At 47.9% G+C, this 20,632-nt stretch overlaps 4 protein-coding genes across 5 annotated transcripts; 2 read left to right on the top strand and 2 right to left on the bottom strand.

Annotated features, from left to right (window-relative positions):
- Positions 1 to 314: 314 nt before the first annotated feature.
- On the bottom strand, positions 315 to 2,373 carry LOC6596128 (eukaryotic translation initiation factor 3 subunit L). The gene is made up of 4 exons (XM_002021056.2): positions 2,289 to 2,373; positions 1,679 to 2,157; positions 632 to 1,604; positions 315 to 568 (listed from the first exon to the last, which is right to left on the bottom strand). Exons 1-4 carry the CDS (start codon positions 2,325 to 2,327, stop codon positions 434 to 436), a joined length of 1,626 nt encoding a protein of 541 aa, XP_002021092.2. The 5' UTR covers positions 2,328 to 2,373; the 3' UTR covers positions 315 to 433.
- Positions 2,374 to 2,948: 575 nt separating this feature from the next.
- On the top strand, positions 2,949 to 13,028 carry LOC6596129 (neurexin-4). Of its 2 annotated transcripts, none has more exons than XM_026989406.1 (12): positions 2,949 to 3,368; positions 5,087 to 5,203; positions 8,031 to 8,227; positions 8,360 to 8,501; positions 8,565 to 9,743; positions 9,811 to 9,936; positions 10,008 to 10,211; positions 10,281 to 11,210; positions 11,273 to 11,452; positions 11,524 to 11,868; positions 11,942 to 12,079; positions 12,146 to 13,028. In XM_026989406.1, exons 1-12 carry the CDS (start codon positions 3,263 to 3,265, stop codon positions 12,334 to 12,336), a joined length of 3,855 nt encoding a protein of 1,284 aa, XP_026845207.1. In that variant the 5' UTR covers positions 2,949 to 3,262; the 3' UTR covers positions 12,337 to 13,028. The 2 variants fall into 2 exon arrangements, with proteins under 2 accessions (XP_026845207.1, XP_026845206.1); XM_026989405.1 differs by lacking the exon at positions 8,031 to 8,227 and adding an exon at positions 7,480 to 7,676 and having other exon boundaries at positions 2,950 to 3,368; positions 12,146 to 13,027.
- On the top strand, positions 5,458 to 6,537 carry LOC113565963 (L-aminoadipate-semialdehyde dehydrogenase-phosphopantetheinyl transferase). The gene has a single exon (XM_026989407.1). The coding sequence runs from the start codon at positions 5,577 to 5,579 to the stop codon at positions 6,486 to 6,488; it is 912 nt and encodes a 303-aa protein (XP_026845208.1). The 5' UTR covers positions 5,458 to 5,576; the 3' UTR covers positions 6,489 to 6,537.
- A 762-nt stretch (positions 13,029 to 13,790) lies between the features above and the next one.
- LOC6596130 lies at positions 13,791 to 19,523 on the bottom strand. The gene is made up of 3 exons (XM_002021058.2): positions 19,423 to 19,523; positions 15,309 to 15,882; positions 13,791 to 14,522 (listed from the first exon to the last, which is right to left on the bottom strand). Exons 2-3 carry the CDS (start codon positions 15,741 to 15,743, stop codon positions 14,163 to 14,165), a joined length of 795 nt encoding a protein of 264 aa, XP_002021094.1. The 5' UTR covers positions 15,744 to 15,882; positions 19,423 to 19,523; the 3' UTR covers positions 13,791 to 14,162.
- Positions 19,524 to 20,632: the final 1,109 nt, after the last annotated feature.

Genomic DNA, 20,632 nt, shown 5'->3' with positions numbered 1-20,632 from the left:
CACGAGGCACTGAGAGAAAAAGGTGGAGCGCGACCAATAGTTATCTTTCAATGTGAATTCTAGCCCTTCGTTTATCCTCTTTCCAAGTAATGATCTATTTCCATACCGAATCGTCCCCTACATATATCTCCCTCTCTCTCTTTACAACGAAAACTCATCCAGCCGACAGAGAGAGAGAGAGACATGAGAATCTTGTATCTTCAATGTTGACACAGATTTCCGCCCAATGATGGGCCAAACTTTGAGATCGTATGTATAAACCTATATATACCCCTATAATCTTTGAGTGCAGGATATAATAAAGTTCGGTTTTTTTTTGTTTTGTTGAGGACCCTTTCCTGCGGATATGGATACGCGCAGGCATTCTTTTATTGGTATCATCAGAACGAATCGGTCCAGTTTGGAATATTAAATATATCGTAAACTATTGGGTTTAAATGTTGATGTTCTTCAGTTTGCGATTCAGGTCGTTGAACTTCAGGATTTTGCGCACAAAGAAGTCACCGTAGCGATGGGAGACCTTGGTGTCGGCTATGTGAATCATGTCGTCGTCAATGTAGAAATCGAGCTATAAAGATGAAAGGATGAGAACATTTCTCAGAGCGAGCCGAGTGATCCTTGGAGAACTTACCTCAGAGCCGGACTTGAATGTGCCTTCCAGACCACTGGGGCCCTTGCTCCAGACCAAATTACGCATCTTGTGCTTGAAGCAGAGCAGGCGTATCAAGAGCTTGGACACATCGTCGTCGTTGGCATTGGGGTCGATGAAGGAGGCCAGCTTGGCCAGCGGCAATGTGGTGTAGAGCTTCAGATACGAGCGTGTGGTGGGCAGATCCTTTTGCTGGCGCACCTCATCCATGAACACCTGCAATTGGTGCTCCATGGGGTCCTTTACGTAGTCCTCCATGGGCGCATCGGCTGCAGGGGGGCAGGGGCTGACAAAGCGTGGGCAAGCAAACACAAAGAACGACTTGAAGACCTCCAGGTCGCCGCACTGCATCTTGAACATGGCGTCGTGGTAGTTTTTCTCGCGCAGCACCTGCTGAATGGACTCGTCGATGCACTGGGGATGCAGGACCAGGCAGATGGCCAGCAAGTGGTACATCTGCTCGGCCTGCTTGTTGATCTGATCGTTCTGATAGGAGCGCGTGCTGTACAGCTGCTTTGTGCGCTGGATATACAGCAGGATGTCGGAGAAGGTGCGTATGGCATCCGCATAGCGGCGCATCATCATATAGGCAAAGCCGACGTAGTATGATGTCGATATCTGACAGGCTGGTATGTGCGAGTAGGCAGATTTCTTGTGGATCTCAATGGGCTCTAGAACCTTGATGGCCTGGTAGTAGTCTCCCAGCAGAGAGTGCACGCGCAGAAGGCCGACCAGCGAGAAGTATCCCAGCATCTTGTAGAAGGAGAGCTTACCAAAGTCTCCGGACACAGTATTCGGATCGATTCCCCCGGAAATCGCCTCCAGCTGCTTCTTGATGTTGGAGATATCCACCAGCGAGTGCAAGACGTTCAAAATGCACAGAATGCTCCAGACATTGCTGTGGTTCACGCACAGCTGCTGAATCTCCTCCTGCGATTTGTCCGTAAGCCGGGCACTGCAATTTATAGATTGATATTATCAAGATCAGGATGTACGATGGGAGATGTGGGAGAAGTGAAAATCCCTTACCGGTATTGGGCAAAGTTCTGGAACTGATACACAAACTCGTCAACGAGCTCCCACAGCCAAATGTCGGGCAGCTCCAGCATGACGGGGTTCGGCGCCGAAATGATTAGGTTGAAGAAATCGCAATAGTTGAAGAACGAGTTGATGCGCTGATCCAGCTTGGGGCCACCAGGTATGCGGGCATGGATGTGGCGGTAGTACAGCTCCTTGTACAGGATCATAAACACCTTGTCGTTCTCCACGAGCGCCCCGACCTCCGTCTCCTCTGGCCAAGATGATTTGTCAAAGTGGTGGTCGCTAATCTGCGGAAATGTGTTCTCGTACATATTCTGTATATCATAGAGATTTCCCTCCTTGACGGCCTGGCAGAAGTTCATCAAGAAGTACTTGACATTCTCCGGCATGCGGCTGGCGTAGTAGTTGCGCTCATACTCCATATCCAGAGCGGGATCGCCGGTGTGGGCAAAGTCATCATAAAAGTCCTGGAAATAAACAAATTTTAGAAATCAATGCATTCTACAAATATCTGGGAAAAAAGTTGGGTTATGTTACCGCCGTAGCCAAAACTAATGATTTCGCTGCTTTGCAGTCGCGCCAGACTGCTAGAACTTACCCCGTTGTTGGAAAACTCCTCACCGCTGTATTTAGACATGATATATTCTTCTGTTCTACACAAATCCACAAGGAAGCACGGTTTTTTGTCAACACGCCAACAAAAATTTGGCGAAAAGAAAGAGAATCAGTGTGACCGTGGTTTTATCGATAAAATATACCGTCCGACTCTCAGAAATATATCGAAATATTCCGTCTCACTTTTAAAATAAAGGCTAAATACACATAAAATTTCAATTTGGACGAAAAAGTATACCAAAAAGTATAAAATTAATCTACAATATAATCCTTATAGCCTATGACATTGGATTTTTCTAACTTTTCTAAATAGAGAGATATAGCATGAGACTTAAAACGCAACACGTCTCCCGGCTATCAGTCGAATAACAGAGGCACTATTTGTGACAAAAGATGTCTTCCAGCATACACAGCCAGTCAGCCAGCCAAATTGGATCTGAAAAATTGGATCATCGAAATTATTTTAACTTATTGTCGCATACTATCTCTGTTTTGTGACTAGTCCTGAAATACCGATTAAATACCGTCGACATTTTGATATTTTCTTCTTTCCCCCATCTTTTTTGTAATGATATTTTCCTATTCGAAATACTTCACACTAATTTCGACTGTGCAGCGAGAGGGACGTGTTCGTGTGTCATCCCCGCAGCGTTAATTATTTCTAATTCAAACGAAGCACCTTCTCAAAGAGGGCGTGAGTAGTAGGAGCTGCAGAGCAACAGTCATATCGAAATACAATTGTGAACATCTAAAAGACAACGTTTCAAGAAATTGCTAGCGTAGAAGTTGACATCGCGGACGCGTTTCCAGTGCCCAGCCCCAGCCCCCTGTGTCTTTGGGACTGCCAGCGCAGTGCATTTGGCTGCAGTAAATTCGTGAAGCATTGCACTGAATACGGAAAACGGATATAAATGTGTTTGTAAATCGGATCCAGTGATTTCCCACCACAGAGCCAGAATGAGGCAGCCCAAGTCCTCCTCCACAGAAGCGTCGTTCTTTTCGATTCAGTTGTGCCTATGCCTCCTCCTGCTGGCCAACAACAGCCTGAGAGCTGTGCAAGCAGGTGAGTCCAGTGTATAATCGTAATTTATGAATGAATGCGCGTTCGTTTTGTAGAATTTATTTGAAAAAAACGCCCTGAAAGTTGCATAAAAACACCAATTGTTTGTAAGCCAAAATTTGGGCGTGTTCCCCAAAGCTGAAGACTCGCTCTTCGTCATTTCCATTTTTCTTTTACTCTGTGCTTTGCTTTTCAACTCGCTCTTTCGATCGCGCGTGAGAGGGAGAGCGTGAGAGCGAGAGAGTGCGAGAGGGAGATCGAAACGATCACAACAAAACCGCCGACTAGCAACAACTCGTTTTCGTTGGAGCCGCCGCACTCGAAATTCTCTTTCTTATCGGATGCATGCGTTGGCCACCCATGGGAACAATTGCCGGTCGGTGCTTGGGTTGAATGAAGGATGCCATGTCGCTTCCCTGCAAGCCGCATCCGGCGACTTTCCCGGTGACTTCATTGCGCATGCGACTGATGCTGCCTCTCGTGCTGATGCTGTGCACGTGCTGCCATGGGGGCATCGCACCATATGTCAACAGAGCGGATTACCCGAGCATTAAAGTCTGGAAATACTCTTTCTCCTGACTAACAGAGCTTGTTGCGCTTACAAATAAACAACTCAGAGTTCAAATGCAAACATTTTTATGACTAAAAATAAACAATTTTCTCGCAATAAATTGCCAATTACCCCGCGCCCCATCCGGATAGACATCCCCCGTCCGACGCGTTGATAAGTTATTTCTGTGCTTCGCCCGCCCCATCATTCGCACTCCACGTTTCTAGATCGGCGGAAATTGCTTTTCCCCATCGGTCGCGTCATATTTATTTCATTGAGAACATTAGCCAGATTTCCAGTTCTATTGTGATTAGATATTCCACACAAAAAACGCACGCACTGGGCCATTATGTAAGACCGACCGTTCGGGGAATGTCCATCCGTGTATATTCTTAAAGGAGCAATAGAAGGCAGCAGTAAAAGTAGTTCAAAGTAGTAGCACTGCCCCCATATTGATTATTTGCCTTACTCGAGGCCGGGGACTGTCGTGCGTGTCCCGCTCTGATAGCTAATCATTGTGGATTTCCACGGCTCAAAGTCAGCTTAAAGTGTACATGAACTCTGGCTGGATGGATGGATGGATGGGCCGGAACAGCCCGTGTAAGGGTTGTTTTGCCCCGTCCTGGCCTTGTTTACCTAGGAGCTGCACCCATCGCCCATCCATCGCTTGGGGGTTGTTTATTGCAACGTTGCTGGAACGCTGTTTTGTTTCCCGTGTCCCGTGTCCTGTCTGATGTCTGCGCTAGAATTCCTGTCTGCCTTCTTCACTTGTTCCACCGTCTGAGTGGGCACTTTGCAATATGCATAATATTGTGGTACAAATAAGAGACAAGAATCTGCGATCCTTTCATGGCTACACGTACATGGCTCCACATGTGCGAGTACATATCGATGAATATTTACCCTCCAGCTGTTTATTATTCCTGTGGCCTTATTTATGATAGCCATAAAAAGCAAGAAGGCCAGGGACCAGCACCGAAATGCAGCCACTCGAACAAATATGACCGAAATAAAGTACTTGAAATTCTTGGCCGCTGTCCAAACATATTGTTCGCATCTCAATTTAATTTTCGCCTGTGACAGTTTGTAATCCATTTATTCCACACACACAATGTATCTGCATATGGGTCAAGCGAAAGAGTATTAAAAGAGAGTCTTTCGTCGCTTTCAGATGCCTTCACCGATTACTTCTCCGACTATGAATGCAATCAGCCGCTGATGGAGAGGGCAGTGCTCACGGCCACTTCATCGCTCGGTGAGCGGGGGCCAGAGAAGGCGCGATTGAATGGTAAGTTTCGCACTACAATTAATTCTTTATTTACTTACTTTAACTTCGTTTGATTGATTTTGTTTGTATGCTTTAGTTACCGTTGATTTCTGTTTTATTAAGCTCTTCTGTTGATTATTTTCAAATAGACCCCCCAAAGACCCCTCCCGTTTGCAGTATTTTTATAGTGTATTTTTTAATATAGTCTATAAATTGGTATATTCTCGCTTTCCCACTGCGGGCATACTGCCACCAAGAAGAAGCAGATCAAGCGGAACGGCGAAAACTTTTTTTTTTTTTGTCGCAAAACGAAGAAAACGCCCAAAATGAGCGTTGACTCAATTAGATAGTTCCGTAAAACAATTGACTTATCTCACACTAAACTGCCATCCCGATGAGCAGACACGTTTGCACCCGCTGGGCCTTTGATCTGGGCACATGGACGCCCACGCTGCCGCAGCTGACGCAGGCGGTGGCTGCGATACAGCCCGAGGAGCGCACCCGCCTGATGAAGTTCCACTTCATCGATGACTTTCTGTCCTCGCTAATTGGTCGGCTATTAATGCGTAAATATGTGAGCGTGTGCACGGCCACGGCCTACCATCAAGTGCAATTTGCCCGCGACGTGCGCGGCAAGCCCTACTGGGTGCGAGGGCAGAGCGAGGCGGCGGAGAAGCAGCCGCCGCCACCACTCAGCTTTAATGTCTCGCATCAGGGCCGTCTGGTGCTGCTGGCTGGTATCACCACTGACACCGACACCACGGGGAGTGAGGCGGCGGACTTTGGCATTGGAACAGATGTCATGAAGATCGAGTATAACGGAGGCAAGCCTCTATCTGACTTCTTTCGGCTCATGAAGGGAAAGTTCTCGGCCCAAGAGTGGAGCTATATCGGCCGCCCGCAGCACAACGAACCCGCCCAACTGAAGGCATTTATGCGCCACTGGTGCCTGAAGGAGGCCTACGTCAAAGAGCTCGGCGTAGGCATCACAGTGGACCTAGAGAAGATTAGCTTCTCTGTGGACACCACCCATTCGCTGGTGGAGGCCGTCTCCCCGCTGATCGGCACCACACTGCGCTGCAACGACAAGCCGATGGACAACTGGCACTTTGAGGAGCACCTGCTGGAGGAGAAGTACTGTGCTGCCATCGCATTCCGCAACTGCCTGCCCCAGGATCACGCCAGATTCGAGATGCTTCGCTTCGATGAGCTTATTGTAAAGAGTGCAGACGCTGCCGAGCTGGACAGAAGCGTGGTGGACTACTGCAAGGAGGCGCTGCTGAAGCCCCACAAGAGCGATCGCTGACGGAGGAGATTTGTTATCTGTAGAATAAATCTAGATCTATGTTCTGAAATATCCTATAATCTCTACTCTTGGGCAATTATTGTGTTGTCATGTCCCCCCCCGACCCCTGCCGGCGCGCTTCCCAGTTTGTTTGCCTAACACTGGAATAACAAAATAGAAGAAAAAGCAAGCCGGAAATGTGCTTAACAGGCAATAAACCCAAATTCGGGGACCCGTAATGGGCCTCAGACAGGGGCCAGACAACGTTCGTTCGTTCGTTCGTTCGTTTGTTTGGTGGGTAAATTTATGCGGCAAACAGGACACGGCAAGGGTAGCTCGCTTATTTTTGGCATTCCCGGATTGCCTTTCAAAGTTTTATCGATGATGGGAGCGACTGCTGCGGTTGCCAGCGCTCAAACGAGCGAAACTTTCATGCGGCATTGACCGGAGATTTTGGAGAATGGGAATGGGAATGGGTATCGAATCCCTCTCTGCAGTCCGCTACGTTCTCACACTATTTTGTCACACCTGCTCCGCAGCATTTGGCGCGCGGTCCGCAATTAAAACAAAGCCATCCGACTGCTGCTGCAATTGTTTATGCTTGCCCATTATATGTGCAAACGTCCTGCCCATTTAGTGTTGGCACCAACTCAACCCTCAAGGATTACAAAGGCCTCTGCCAAAATCCTTTTTTGGCAGGGGTTGAACCCTGCCCCTGCCGCTGCCCCTGCCGCCGCCGCCGCTGCACTCTTATGGCTGATTTGAAGGACCTTTTGGGTTGCAGCAGCGACCACTTGCAGCTGTCAATCGGTCTCGCCCCGTAAATTATGGTTTATTAATGGGAACACCACCCCGGGCGGGAGACTTTAAACTCTTCGATGCCACAGGATCGATCCCCCCCCATTTGTTGTAGACTTTAAGTGGATTTTGATTTGTTTTCGTTTTTAATTTTATCGTTTCTGTTTTATTGCCGCCCATTATCCATCCTTGCGACTCTATCCATGAACTGAAGCTGGCACCTCGTGGTCGGCCAAGAACTCGGACTTTGATCAGCGTCTGATCATTGACTTGGGCCTGGTGCGCAATGTCACGCACATAGCCCTGCAAGGACGTCCTCATAGCAATGAGTACGTGACAGAGTACACCATAAGCTATGGCATAACCGATCTAGAATTTGCCGACTATAAAGAGCCGGGCGGCAACGTCAAGGTAAGCCCCAGAGGCCGTTCATCTCCCTCCCTTCTCTTTCCCTCTAACAAAACGAATGTCTCTCTCTCTAATCCCATAATGGAATGTGTGTGTTGTAATCTGGTGGTTGGTGGCTGGTAACTGGTAACTGGTGACTGGTGACTGGGGGAACTCCTTTGCTCGATCTCCTAAAGCAATCCGCTTTATCATAATCATTATCCATTAACATTTTTGTTTGATTTTGTGCTTGCTTTTTTATGGTTTTGGTTATGTTTTATTTATGGCATGTAACGTAGCACGCATATATCCTCCACTATCCTCCTGACACTCACACTCTTAAACACTGCAACTAACGTGCACCTAATGCTGGAACAGGGAACGCTGCTTGGACACCAGTTGAGAATACCTATAACCACTTTCTAACACTCGATCTGGGAGAGGCGAGCATGGTGCGCAAAATCGCCACCATGGGACGCATGCACACGGACGAGTTTGTGACGGAGTACATTGTCCAGTACTCGGACGATGGCGAGTTCTGGCGTTCGTATGTGAATCCCACAAGCGAGCCGCAGGTACGGTGACTAACCCTAGGCTTAACTAAACAATTAACTAACAGTCAGCAAGGCTTAAAGGTTGCCACTAGTGATTCAAATGTAGATTTACTCCAATTACTCCATTAAAATGTCTTTCAATACGTAAAACAGATGTTCAAGGGCAATTCCGATGGCAATTCCATACACTACAACGTCTTCGAGGTGCCCATCATTGCCCAGTGGGTGAGGATAAATCCCACCCGCTGGCACGATCGCATATCCATGCGCACGGAGCTCTACGGCTGCGACTACAGTAAGTGCTGCTCCTTGAACAATTGAAGGGCCAACTCTCATTCGATCCTTGTTTCGGTTACAGTCTCGGAGAACCTGTACTTCAATGGCACAGGTCTCGTGCGCTATGATCTGCGCCGCGATCCCATCGCCTCGACGCGCGAGTCGATTCGGTTCCGCTTCAAGACGGCCTTCGCCAACGGCGTGATGATGTACTCGCGCGGCACCCAGGGCGACTATTATGGCCTGCAGCTGAAGGACAACAAAATGGTGCTGAATCTGGACCTGGGATCGGGCCTGATGACCTCTCTGTCGGTGGGCAGCCTGCTGGACGACAATGTGTGGCACGATGTCGTGATTTCGCGCAACCAGCGGGACATCATCTTCTCGGTGGACCGCGTCATAGTGCGCGGCCGCATCAAGGGCGAGTTCAGTCGCCTGAATCTCAACCGGGAGCTGTATCTGGGCGGCGTGCCCAACATCCAGGAGGGTCTCATCGTCCAGCAGAACTTCTCTGGATGCTTCGAGAACATCTACTTCAATTCGACAAACTTCATTCGGGGCATGAAGGACAGCTACGAGCTGGGCGAGGCCTATCTCTACCACAAGGTGAACACAATCTACGCGTGCCCCGCGCCGCCGATCTATCCGGTGACCTTCACCACCCGCGGCTCCTTTGTGCGGCTCAAGGGCTACGAGAACTCGCAGCGTCTCAACGTTTCGTTCTACTTCCGCACATACGAGGAGAGCGGCGTTATGCTCCACCACGACTTCTACTCCGGAGGCTACATCAAGGTCTTCCTCGAGTTCGGAAAGGTCAAGATCGATCTGATGGCCAAGGACAGGCCCCGCATCATCCTCGACAACTACGACGATCAGTTCAACGACGGCAAGTGGCACTCCTTTGTGCTCTCGATCGAGCGGAATCGCCTCATCCTGAACATTGATCAGCGGCCGATGACCACGACCAAGAACCTGCAGATAGCCACTGGCGCGCTCTACTACATAGCGGGTGGCAAGGAGAAGAACGGCTTTGTGGGCTGCATGCGGCTCATTTCGGTGGACGGCAACTACAAATTGCCCCAGGACTGGGTTCAAGGAGAGGAGGTTTGTTGCGGCGACGAAGTTGTAGTCGATGCCTGCCAAATGATTGATCGCTGCAACCCGAATCCGTGCCAGCACAAGGGTGTGTGCCACCAGAATTCCATGGAGTTTTTCTGCGACTGCGCCCACACGGGATACGCGGGAGCCGTTTGTCATACTTGTAAGTGGGATGCAGACAAAAGGGAAGCTGCACCGTGAAATTCACTTCCTCGATGTCTCCTTTTCAGCGAACAATCCATTGTCCTGTCTGGCGCTCAAGAATGTCCAACATGTGCAGCAGCGGGTGAACCTCAATCTAGATGTGGATGGCAGTGGTCCCCTGGAGCCCTTCCCCGTCACCTGCGAGTTCTATTGTAAGTGGAATGTCACACAGTTGCGAGGAATATTGCTTCATTGATGGATGGCTTTGAAATGTTTCTTTCAGCGGATGGTCGCGTCATCACCACGCTGAGCCACAGTCAAGAGCACACCACCACAGTGGATGGCTTCCAGGAGCCGGGCTCCTTCGAGCAATCCATTATGTACGATGCCAATCTACTGCAGATCGAGGCCCTGCTGAACCGCTCTCACAGCTGCTGGCAGCGTCTGAGCTACTCCTGCCGCTCCTCGCGACTCTTCAACTCCCCCTGTAAGTATCTGGCTCCGTATCGTGATAATTTATGCTGATTTATGCCCTCCCTCCCCCTCGCCCACATAGCTGAAGCTGGAAACTTCCGTCCGTTCTCTTGGTGGCTATCGCGCCACAATCAACCCATGGACTACTGGGCTGGCGCGTTGCCAGGGTCGCGTAAGTGCGAGTGCGGCATACTGGGAAAGTGCCACGACCCCACCAAGTGGTGCAACTGTGACTCCAACTCCCTGGAGTGGATGGAGGATGGCGGCGACATACGCGAGAAGGAATATCTGCCAGTGCGGGCGGTGAAGTTCGGCGACACGGGCACCCCTCTGGACGAGAAACAGGGTCGCTATACGCTCGGACCGCTGCGCTGCGAGGGCGACGATCTGTTCAGCAATGTGGTGACCTTCCGCATTTCCGACGCCTCCATTAACCTGCCACCCTTCGACATGGGCCACTCTGGCGACATTTACCTGGAGTTCCGCACCACGCAGGAGAACTCGGTTCTCTTCCACGCCACTGGCCCCACGGACTACATCAAACTGAGTCTGATCGGCGGCAACAAGCTGCAGTTCCAGTACCAGGCGGGCAGCGGGCCCCTCGGTGTGAATGTCGGGACCAGCTATCACCTAAACGACAACAACTGGCACACGGTGAGTGTGGAGCGCAACAGAAAGGAGGCTCGTCTGGTGGTGGACGGATCCATAAAGGCGGAGGTTCGTGAACCGCCGGGCCCAGTGCGCGCCCTTCATCTGACCTCCGATCTGGTCATTGGAGCCACCACAGAGTATCGAGATGGGTATGTGGGCTGCATCCGCGCCCTGCTGCTCAACGGAAAGATGGTGGACCTCAAGGAGCACTCCAAGCGGGGACTGTATGGCATCAGCTCTGGGTGTGTGGGTCGCTGTGAGTCGAGTCCATGTCTCAACAATGGCACCTGCATCGAGCGCTACGATGGCTACAGCTGCGACTGCCGTTGGAGCGCATTCAAAGGACCCATTTGCGCAGATGGTGAGTGATGCTTCTAGCCGGCAGTAATTGTATCTTATTTAATGGAAATTCTGTGACTGCAGAGATTGGTGTCAACCTGCGTTCCAGCTCGATCATTCGCTACGAGTTCGAGGGCTCCTTCCGCTCCAGTATTGCGGAGAACATTCGCGTTGGCTTCACAACGACCATTCCCAAAGGCTTCCTGCTGGGATTCTCCTCAAATTTGACTGGCGAATATTTGACCATACAGATTTCCAATTCCGGTGCGTAGATGAAACTTCTTTGGTGCAAGCAGAAATTATTATTATTATTCCTCCCGTTAATCCCCTTGCAGGTCACTTGCGCTGCGTCTTTGACTTTGGCTTCGAGCGGCAGGAGATCATCTTCCCCAAGAAGCACTTTGGGCTGGGCCAGTACCACGACATGCGCTTCATGCGCAAGAATGGCGGATCCACAGTGGTCCTGCAGGTGGACAACTACGAGCCCGTGGAGTACCACTTCGACATCAAAGCCTCGGCCGATGCCCAGTTCAACAACATCCAGTACATGTACATTGGCAAGAACGAGTCCATGACCGATGGCTTCGTCGGCTGTGTCTCCCGAGTGCAGTTCGATGACATTTATCCGCTCAAGCTGATGTTCCAGCAGAATCCACCGAAAAATGTCAGGTCCATGGGCAGTAAGTACTCAGAACTGAAGTGCTGTCTCTCCCCAGAATATACATCGAATGCCTACCACCCTCTTCGTTATAGCACAACTGACTGAAGACTTTTGCGGCGTTGAGCCAGTGACGCATCCGCCCATCGAAATCGAGACCCGACCACCACCTCTGGTTGATGAGGAAAAGCTGCGCAAGGCCTACAATGAGGTGAACTCTGTGCTGCTGGCATGTAAGTGCTTGAATTTCCTTTACTTGATTAGCAGCCGATTCATGCTTAACTTGTACTAATTGATAGGTCTGCTCGTGATTCTGTTCCTGTTGCTGATACTCATGTTCTTCCTCATCGGCCGGTATCTGCACCGCCACAAGGGCGACTATTTGACGCACGAGGATCATGGAGCCGATGGCGCCGACGATCCCGATGACGCAGTCCTCCACTCGACCACTGGCCACCAAGTCAGAAAGCGAACAGAGATCTTCATCTAATCCAGTCGCAAGAATACACACAAATACATTATTATTATTTTTTTTTTTCAAATCGCCTTAGACAAGCAGAAGACTCACCAAAAAGAAAAGATATAAAGATCGTAATGAAAAATCAAAGGAATACGCGGAGAATTCTCGCCGAAAACTGGATTGAGACTTTTCCACGCACTGCCAGTTTTGTATTTGATTTGTATTTTGTTTGCAGCCGGTTATTTATGTTTTATTCTTCGGTTGTTTGACGGCACCTTACCCTTACCCTTACACCACTCTCACTTTTGGAACACTCTCAATAGTCAGAAAACCGTCCATTTTTTTTAGTTAATTTTATGAACACATTTTTGTTTGCGAAATTAAGTTTAAAACTTGTATTTTAAGTTTACCGAAACCAGCCACTTTTTGATAGTATGACGAGTATGGCGAGTATACATACATACATATAAAGATGAACATTCCATTACTTTTAATATGTTTTGTTCTAATGTATAATTAAATATGTCTTCTAATTTACACACAAAAGAACACGTGAATCGAATCGTTTTGTGGCTAAACAAATCAGCTACTTTAAAAAAAAAAAAATCGAAAGGCAAATTGTATTTTTGGAAAATGCAGTTTAAACGTCTTAAACTTTGAATTTGCAAAAATCTAGATTATAGAACTATATTATATACATAAAAAAAAAACAAAAACAAAAAAAAACGAGACAATGAAAGGTTTTTTTTTAATTTTTAAATTTCAATAAAATAAAACTATAAACAACTGAAAAGTGTGTGTGGAACTTACCATTTTGTCGGATGCTAGGGAAACTACTGGATTTTCAGTCTCTTAAAGTTTATTCAATATATTCTTGTATACTAAAATATATAGGTATATATGTGTATATAATGTATGTGTATGTGTACGTGTACGTGTATATGTATAGGCTATTCCAAATATTAATATTTGATGGTTTGTTTTTTGATTTCCTTGTAACAATATCTCGTTTAACATTAATTTTGATTACTACGATTTGGGTCTCTACTACTACTATGTATGTATGTATGTATATGTATTGGAATATTGGGTTTGCCATTTGTATGCACATGTATAATATTGTTATTATTATTATCGAACAACAGTCGTAAGTCACACATGTAACACGTTAAGGTAGTACTATAACATCGGGTGGGGAGGGTATCCACAGTCCACATCCACATCCACATCCATAATCCATAATCCATCGCTGTTCTTTTGTATAACCAATGTCACTACACACTATGTAGGTCTCTACGGACAAGTGCACGCTCATTCGTGTTCACATGTTCGTTGTATCTAGAGGGGGAGGCTACACCTACGCTCGATTCTAGTATATGTATATCTATGCTATTGTATGTGTATACCTAGTTCAACTATGGGATTATGTCTCAACTCAACATCAACATCGGTCAACATTGTTTCTAAATGGAAGATTACAGTTTTCTGTATTGATTATGTACCTTGATTAGTTAGCTGATTATGCTTACCGATATGCTTCAACACTTCAAAAAAAAACCACAAAAAAAAACAAAATGTTCAGAAAGAACACTCACGACAAGAAAAACTATCACAAATGGTAAATCAAAATACAAAATTCTACAGGAATCGGGACGTGTTGGCGCCCTGCACTTACTGCCAAGTGCTGCATATTGTCCTCTCCAGTCCACCTCGATGCGGGTCCGTCAGTTCTGTCTCTAGTTGTGGATATTGCCACTGGCCAGCATTCGATATCGGTTCAGCAGCTGCACCGCTGCATCCTGCACGGGCTCGATCTTGCCGTGCGTCTCCTCGTAGGCGTCCAGCATGATTCGCTCTCACAAAACCGTGCACAGGACGAACAGCAGAGACACCAGGCAGAACATGGCCACGATGTCGCGATGCAGCTTCCGATCCCGATAGAAGGGCCGCGTGGAGTAGCTCTCACGTCGCGTTTGACGGAGCAGCCATACCGGAACGAAGAGCTGCAGCAGATCGGGCACCATGAATCCAATGTCCCGCACTATCTGGTGGGCGTAGCCCTCGCCTCGCACTACATTAAGGAAGAACTGATCGAAGCTGCTGGCGAGGATGTGCAGCAGGGCGATGCCAACAATGCAGAAGACCTTCTTCGGTGTGACCACATTAGTGGTGCTGGCCAGGTGCATCACCAGCACCGTTGAGAACAGTTCGGTAATCTGGAAAATTGGGATGCAAATTTATAGATAAGATCAATTTCGAGAAGTAATATGTACAGACATATGTACACTCGAGATAATTCCAGAATCATTTCTGGATCGACTGAGGTTCGACTCAGCAGGTTAAAGTTCCGCTCAAAAGGTGTTCCACGAATATATGAAGGTATATTTAAAGGTCATGTCGAAGCGGTCTCAACTCCCCTACATTTGTATGTAAACGGATGGAATTGAAATGTGTTTCTTGAACACTTCAAGAAATAAAAACTTTGAATTGCGGAAAATAGTTTGTATGGCTGTTATGGAACCAGCAATCGGTTAAATTGAGAAAATCCAATCCGGCCATTTGCTGCCTGGAAGGCAATCAGATTAACGAGGCTGGCAAACAGATTTCCATTATTATTTTCTAGGTCAGCCCACTCATTCTTCGCCCTCGTGAATTGCTCATTAACGGGGTTAAACTTTTGAGTTTATACTTTTACGGGGATAGATTTGCACTTGAAACTTATTACCTTGCAGCCCTCGCAGGGCCTATATTTTGCAGTGCTATCTTGTGCCCCGCGGGCGCCCACCAGCGCTTAGTGCAGGAAAAGTGCGAAGTGCTCGGAAAAATGCTCCCATCCTCAGCAGGCGAGGATATTGTCCAAGTTTAGAGCACGCAATCGAACGAACTTTGGCAATAAATTATGGATGACCGGCGCTGCGGCACTTGGGGCTAAGACAAGTCTTAGGGGCACATATGACAGCAGCATGTTCCGGGATATTTGACTTTGAAAGTTGTGAGCTTACCGTGAAGAAGAGCTGGTGGTTCCACTGGTTGTAGTAGTCGTCGTTGTAGTAGTTGATGTACGCCCACCAGGCGTAGTAGTGCGAGAAGATGGACAGCAGGAAGAGCAGCAGCATCGAGTACCGCACGCGGCTCTGCAGGATCAGGGCGATGAGCCGCTTAATGCACTCGTACAGGGCAATCACAGCGAAGACGGTCAGTATCCACATCTTGAAGCTGTTGGGAGTGGCATTGAAGTACATGTGCTTGTAGGCGGCCACCCCCGACTCGTAGGGGCCCTTGAACACGGTGTCCCAGCAGGAGCAAGTGCAGAAGTGCCTGTCCACGTACCGGGAGTAGTTCTCCCAGAAGTACCACAGAATGGCAATGTGTGCCGGCGGTATCAGGGCAGGTGCCAGAGAGCCGCAGGCGGTGGGTAGCCAAGTGATGTCCAACATGCTGTTAATACTGATACTAGGTTCCTTCACAAAATGATATGTTCTTTGATGGCTTCGGTGCTTGGTTGCGCGTGGTCCTTTGGCCCTCTTCTATTCCACTAGTTTCTAAGTTCAGTCATCATCCATCCCCTGCTTGTGCCTGGAGGAAAGAAATGAAGTTCCCATAAGGAATGGTGTGAATTTCTTATATGTACTCGTACATCTGTATGAACACATCTAACAACGAGAGGTTGTGTCTCAGAGGACACAGTGTTTATCTGAGATATAGGCGCTCATCAAGACGGACAGACAGACAGACATAGCTAGATCGACTTGGCTATTGATGCTGATCAAGAATATATGTACTTAATAGGGTCGGAAACGCTTCCTTCTGGGTGTTACACACATCCACTTCCACCAGACAGAAGGGCTAAAGATGCCGATCAAGAATATATCCATACATATTGATTGTTCCTTTGGCTTGCCAAATCTGGGAGAAGTATTATTACTCCATAGAAATTTTTGTGTATAAATACAGTTCCAAGAAACTTTTCACACAATAAATCTATTCTAGTCTTCCTATTTGTACCTCAAATACAGGTGCATATTTATGTGTTCTGACGAATTGTTTATAAGGCAATACCTGAGAATTGTTTTGTTATGTTAATACTCGTATTCGGTAACCCGAAAATTTTATCCAAACAAGTAATTATTAGGCGCCATTTATCATTCAGTGATTACCCAATTGAGGCATTTTTTGCCACTGATGCGGGCTAGTGATTGGTTTTTGGGAGTTTATAAATATTTCAATTGGTTTTTTGGGCCAATGCGTTATTTCGGTATTTGCAAAGTTATGAAAATAAACAGAACAAAAAAAGAAAAGGGGACAAGAAATTTTATTCAGCTGTGTGCAACACATCCCGAGTGTTTTTATTGAAATGAACCCAGAGAAGGCGCACCATTTGACGCATTTCTCACGGTGGGATGGCATGCAAATTTGTCATACGCGCATGTACTCGTATATGCCACTGAATTTGCATCTGCAGCGGCAACGGCAACGGCAACGTCTACTGCAACTGCAACTACAACTGCAGCCTGAGTGACCGAGTGAATGTCATCCTCGCAGCGTTCGCAGCCTGTGTGCCCAAAAATGATGCAATTATAAATTCATATACCGCCCGATTGTATCGAAGGCACAGGCACAGGCACTGCGCTAGCGTCAGGGGCAGGTGCCGGTGCAGAGGCGGAGTACACGCACGGTGAATTGCATTCCAAGCAAGACACCCAGCAGCCCTCTACTCCACCTCCTCCTGCTCCTGGCACTGTTGCCAAAAAGCGCAGCGAGCGCTCATCAGTGCGCACCGGGGCTGCCTCTTAATGAATGGTATACTGAGAATGAAAACGAAAATGAGAATGGGACTCGGACTGGGACAGTGACTGGGACAGTGACTGGGACTGGGAGAAACAACTGCAGTTGGGAATACAATGGGCGGTGCAAGGGAAGCGAAGGCTAGCTGGGACTTACATGTCGAATCTTTTGATACTCTAGCATCTTTGAATCTGGGTTTTTGCGCCTAAGGTGTGCACATTCATAGTTCCTATGGGGTGTATATGTATGATCGAAAACTTTAAGCCCCTGGGAGTAATTCCGATCAAGATCTTGTCTGCGATGCAAAAATCTGGTCAAACGACCTACAAACATCTGTCTACCCTCTCCAAGGGTAAAAAGAGTAAAAGTGTAGTTCGAGTAGTGTGCGGCTGCTGCCCAAATTAATTAATACATCGCCTCTGAGATGGGAGGCTGCCAGAATGCTGGCAGGGGAAACTATTCCGATTTGTTTTCATTGCTGTTGTTGTTGCTGTTGCTGCTGCGGCTGTTGTTGCCCCATAAAAGGCAAGCCGAACCGAGCAGATGAAGCAAACCCAAACGAATCGGAACTAAAGAGCCGAAACAATTGACGTCACGGGGGAAGTCAGGAAGATGCAGCCAAGCATTGGTATTGAAAACTTATCTAAGCAGAAAAGTGAAATCGTTGTAGCATGCGGTATGAATTTCAAATTGCGAATAGTAAGAGTAGCACCCCACAGTACTCACGCAATCTTCGAATGCCATGTTTCATTCATAAGGGCCTGGGACATGCCAAACGTTATGTGGATGGGATGGATGTGCCTCAAAATATCTGAATGGTCGGGCCCCTCGGGGAGACTTTTGAGTTTGTCAACGTTACTCATGCGGAAAGAGCGTCCCTCAGTCAGCATATAAAAAGGATTCAGCTCCTTCTGTCGTTTCGAATCAATCTTATTCAACTAATGCTTAAGTTGAGGGTTCTATTATTTTTCTGCCTTCATCCCATCATACCACAGGGTTTCTGAGCGGAGCCCCAAGCGAACTTCCTCGAGGGATGTTCACCTTTCAGATAGTGTTGGGTACATGAAAGTGTATTAAATCCCAATACTCGTGGCACACTATGAGCACATTCCCGCTCCGCGGATAGTTGCCGCCCTGCGAATGGGGGTGTGCGAATTCACAGATTAACAATTCCTTCAAAGGCTGTGTGCAAACAACACCTCAATCGGTGTCTGTGGCAGTGACTGGATCTGGGTGCCAGAGTGAGTGACGGTGCAACCGGCGACAGTCGTTCGCGTCGTCACTTGAGGTGGTGCCTGGCATTGTGTTCTGTTGCACAGGCAACCAACCCGTCGTATGAGTAATTTGAGTGTGCCGACAGGAGAATGGATAACGGAGGAACGGAATCCCACCCGCCGCCAGGCTAGTCTATGCACTCGAGTGCCGTTCTTTGCATGCTCATTTGTGTTCCTTTCAATTGTCATTCGGGCGCTGTTGTCTGCTTTCGCTGTTCGCCGGAGTATGCCAGACATTTTGTCCCACAGAGAGAGTCCTCAGAAGTGCTTGCCAGGGGAACGTGCGGAATGTGCCCCAAAGTTGAGAATAAATTTAAGGCGCGCGACCCTAATAGACTTGGCAATCGCAGGTGATAAACGAGTGGGCGATTGCGATTGCGATGGCGATGAGCATGAAATGTCGAATGTCGAATGTTAACTGTCGACATGGCCCGGGCTATAGACACGCGACTGCCGGATTCCGTGGATACATAAACATTCCCATATGGGGGGGCACTTGTGCCCAGACGGGTGTGCATGTCTGGGGTCACCCTGTAAACGATGTGGGCGGCTGGCTGTGCATTGTGCAGTGAGATAAATCGCTAGCAATAATATTGCCTACATGGCGTTTGTTTAGTCAATATTTGTCTGGGCATCGACGGGGCACGGGCACGCCACACAATACGAGTTGTAGCATCGGCACACACATGCCATCGAGTACACAGTGGAGTATACAGTGGAGCACGTTGAAGGCGCCACTTGCTCCGTCATGGCTGTATGCTGTATGCCCACAAAGTGGCCTTTGGGAGCTGGGAGCAGGAAAAAAAGCGGAAAATCGAAATACAATTAGGCAAAACGCGGGGGCACTACACCCGTAGTCTTTACGGGTATATAAAACGAACCGAAACCGAGCATAAGCGCGGGAGCTGGGAGTCGTTTGGGTCGGCTGGTGTTTGGACTAGGGATTGAGGTTGGGGTGTGGGTTGGCTTTCCTTGGATGCTGGCAATCACTCGCTCTCTTCCCCTTATTGCGCCCGGCTTTTCACTTTTCCTCTCTCACTTTTCCTCACACACTCACTCGACGGCTGCTGCACTGCCTGTGCCTCTGCCTCTGCCTCTGCCTCTGTAGCCGGCAATCACTTTTCTCGATATGTGTAAAATAAATAAAAGTTTCTGTTTAAACAAGTTCCGTTTTGGGTGTGGAAGAAATCTTTGTTGGAACAACAACCGCGGGCTGGTCGGGAAAAATACGACTGAAATTATTGTTATGCTGCGTGTGGATTTTGCTTTTGCTCTGCTTTCACAGCCGGCGCCGGCGTCGTGTCTGGCCCCGTGTTTCCCCACCAGCCAGAAATACTGGGCAAATCTCTCAGCTGTTGGAGCTGGTACTAAAGGAGGTTTCTATTCAAATGGCGTCCACTGTACGTGGGCAAACGCTCTCTCTTATTCGTTCTTTCTCTCTGTTACATCGTTTAGCCCAAGGTATATTTCATTGAAGGTGCGAAGGCAGCCACTATACAACAGAAATGCCGGTATACTCGTGAAGCTGGAGGTGTGTAATATTCCGACCCCATTAGGTATATATATTCTTGATCAGCATCAATAGCTGAGTCGAGCGCCTAGTGCTCAGAGACCATAAGAGCTAGAGAAACCAAATTTTTTATCTAGACTCCCGTGATTTCATACTGTTTCAAGTCAAAATTTCGCCCCGCCACCTTCCGCCCCTACAGGTAACGAAAGAGAATGGCCATATCTAGCAGGTTGTTGAATCTGAATCAGATCAGATTATTGTTATAGCCAGAAGAAAGAAATGCGCTTGTCACGCGCTTACTAATTCTTTTCTTCCCCATCTCTTTCTCTCTCTCTCTCTCTCACTTACTGCACTTCCTTCGGCAGATTATGGTGTAATAATATAAAAAACTGTTAAAAAAAAAGAAAACAGATATAATCTAATATACAAACATCTCCCAAGCGGTTTGATTTCTATGATTTGTTTGCTTTGTAGGCATAAAGTAGAGCCGTGGATCTTGCCGCATCTCACAACGTCCCCGTGAATACGGATAGATCCAGATAGGCGGATGATTGTAATGTAACCTTTTTGAGACTGGGAGAATGACTTACCTTCTACTCAGTATACCTTGGTGGTGGGGGGCTCTTGTGAGTATGCGCTCTTCAAAAAATACGGGGAAATGCATGCGGCTTCTTTCGGCGCAAATAAAGCATACGCCCCGTGGCGGCTGCTTATGCTGCTGCAGCTGCTGGGGAAGGGGTGTGCAGCAGATTGCATT

Source organism: Drosophila persimilis, unplaced genomic scaffold, assembly GCF_003286085.1.
Source record: "Drosophila persimilis strain 14011-0111.01,24,50 unplaced genomic scaffold, DperRS2 tig00000431-arrow-pilon, whole genome shotgun sequence".
Classification (NCBI taxonomy): domain Eukaryota; kingdom Metazoa; phylum Arthropoda; class Insecta; order Diptera; family Drosophilidae; genus Drosophila; species Drosophila persimilis.
This window is presented reverse-complemented; position numbering and strand designations above follow the sequence as displayed.

Excerpts from the sequence above, each read along its gene's own strand:
- LOC113565963 (XM_026989407.1), top strand. The coding sequence starts at position 5,577 with ATGAGCAGACACGTTTGCACCCGCTGGGCCTTTGATCTGGGCACATGG.
- LOC6596129 (XM_026989406.1), top strand. The coding sequence starts at position 3,263 with ATGAGGCAGCCCAAGTCCTCCTCCACAGAAGCGTCGTTCTTTTCGATT. Across the intron at positions 8,502-8,564 it reads GCTCTACGGCTGCGACTACA|TCTCGGAGAACCTGTACTTC; the intron begins GTAAGTGCTGCT and ends TTTCGGTTACAG. Across the intron at positions 12,080-12,145 it reads GAACTCTGTGCTGCTGGCAT|GTCTGCTCGTGATTCTGTTC; the intron begins GTAAGTGCTTGA and ends ACTAATTGATAG.
- LOC6596130 (XM_002021058.2), bottom strand. The coding sequence starts at position 15,743 with ATGTTGGACATCACTTGGCTACCCACCGCCTGCGGCTCTCTGGCACCT. Across the intron at positions 14,523-15,308 it reads ACCACCAGCTCTTCTTCACG|ATTACCGAACTGTTCTCAAC; the intron begins GTAAGCTCACAA and ends CCAATTTTCCAG.
- LOC6596128 (XM_002021056.2), bottom strand. The coding sequence starts at position 2,327 with ATGTCTAAATACAGCGGTGAGGAGTTTTCCAACAACGGG. Across the intron at positions 2,158-2,288 it reads AGGAGTTTTCCAACAACGGG|GACTTTTATGATGACTTTGC; the intron begins GTAAGTTCTAGC and ends GTTTATTTCCAG. Across the intron at positions 569-631 it reads CATTCAAGTCCGGCTCTGAG|CTCGATTTCTACATTGACGA; the intron begins GTAAGTTCTCCA and ends TCATCTTTATAG.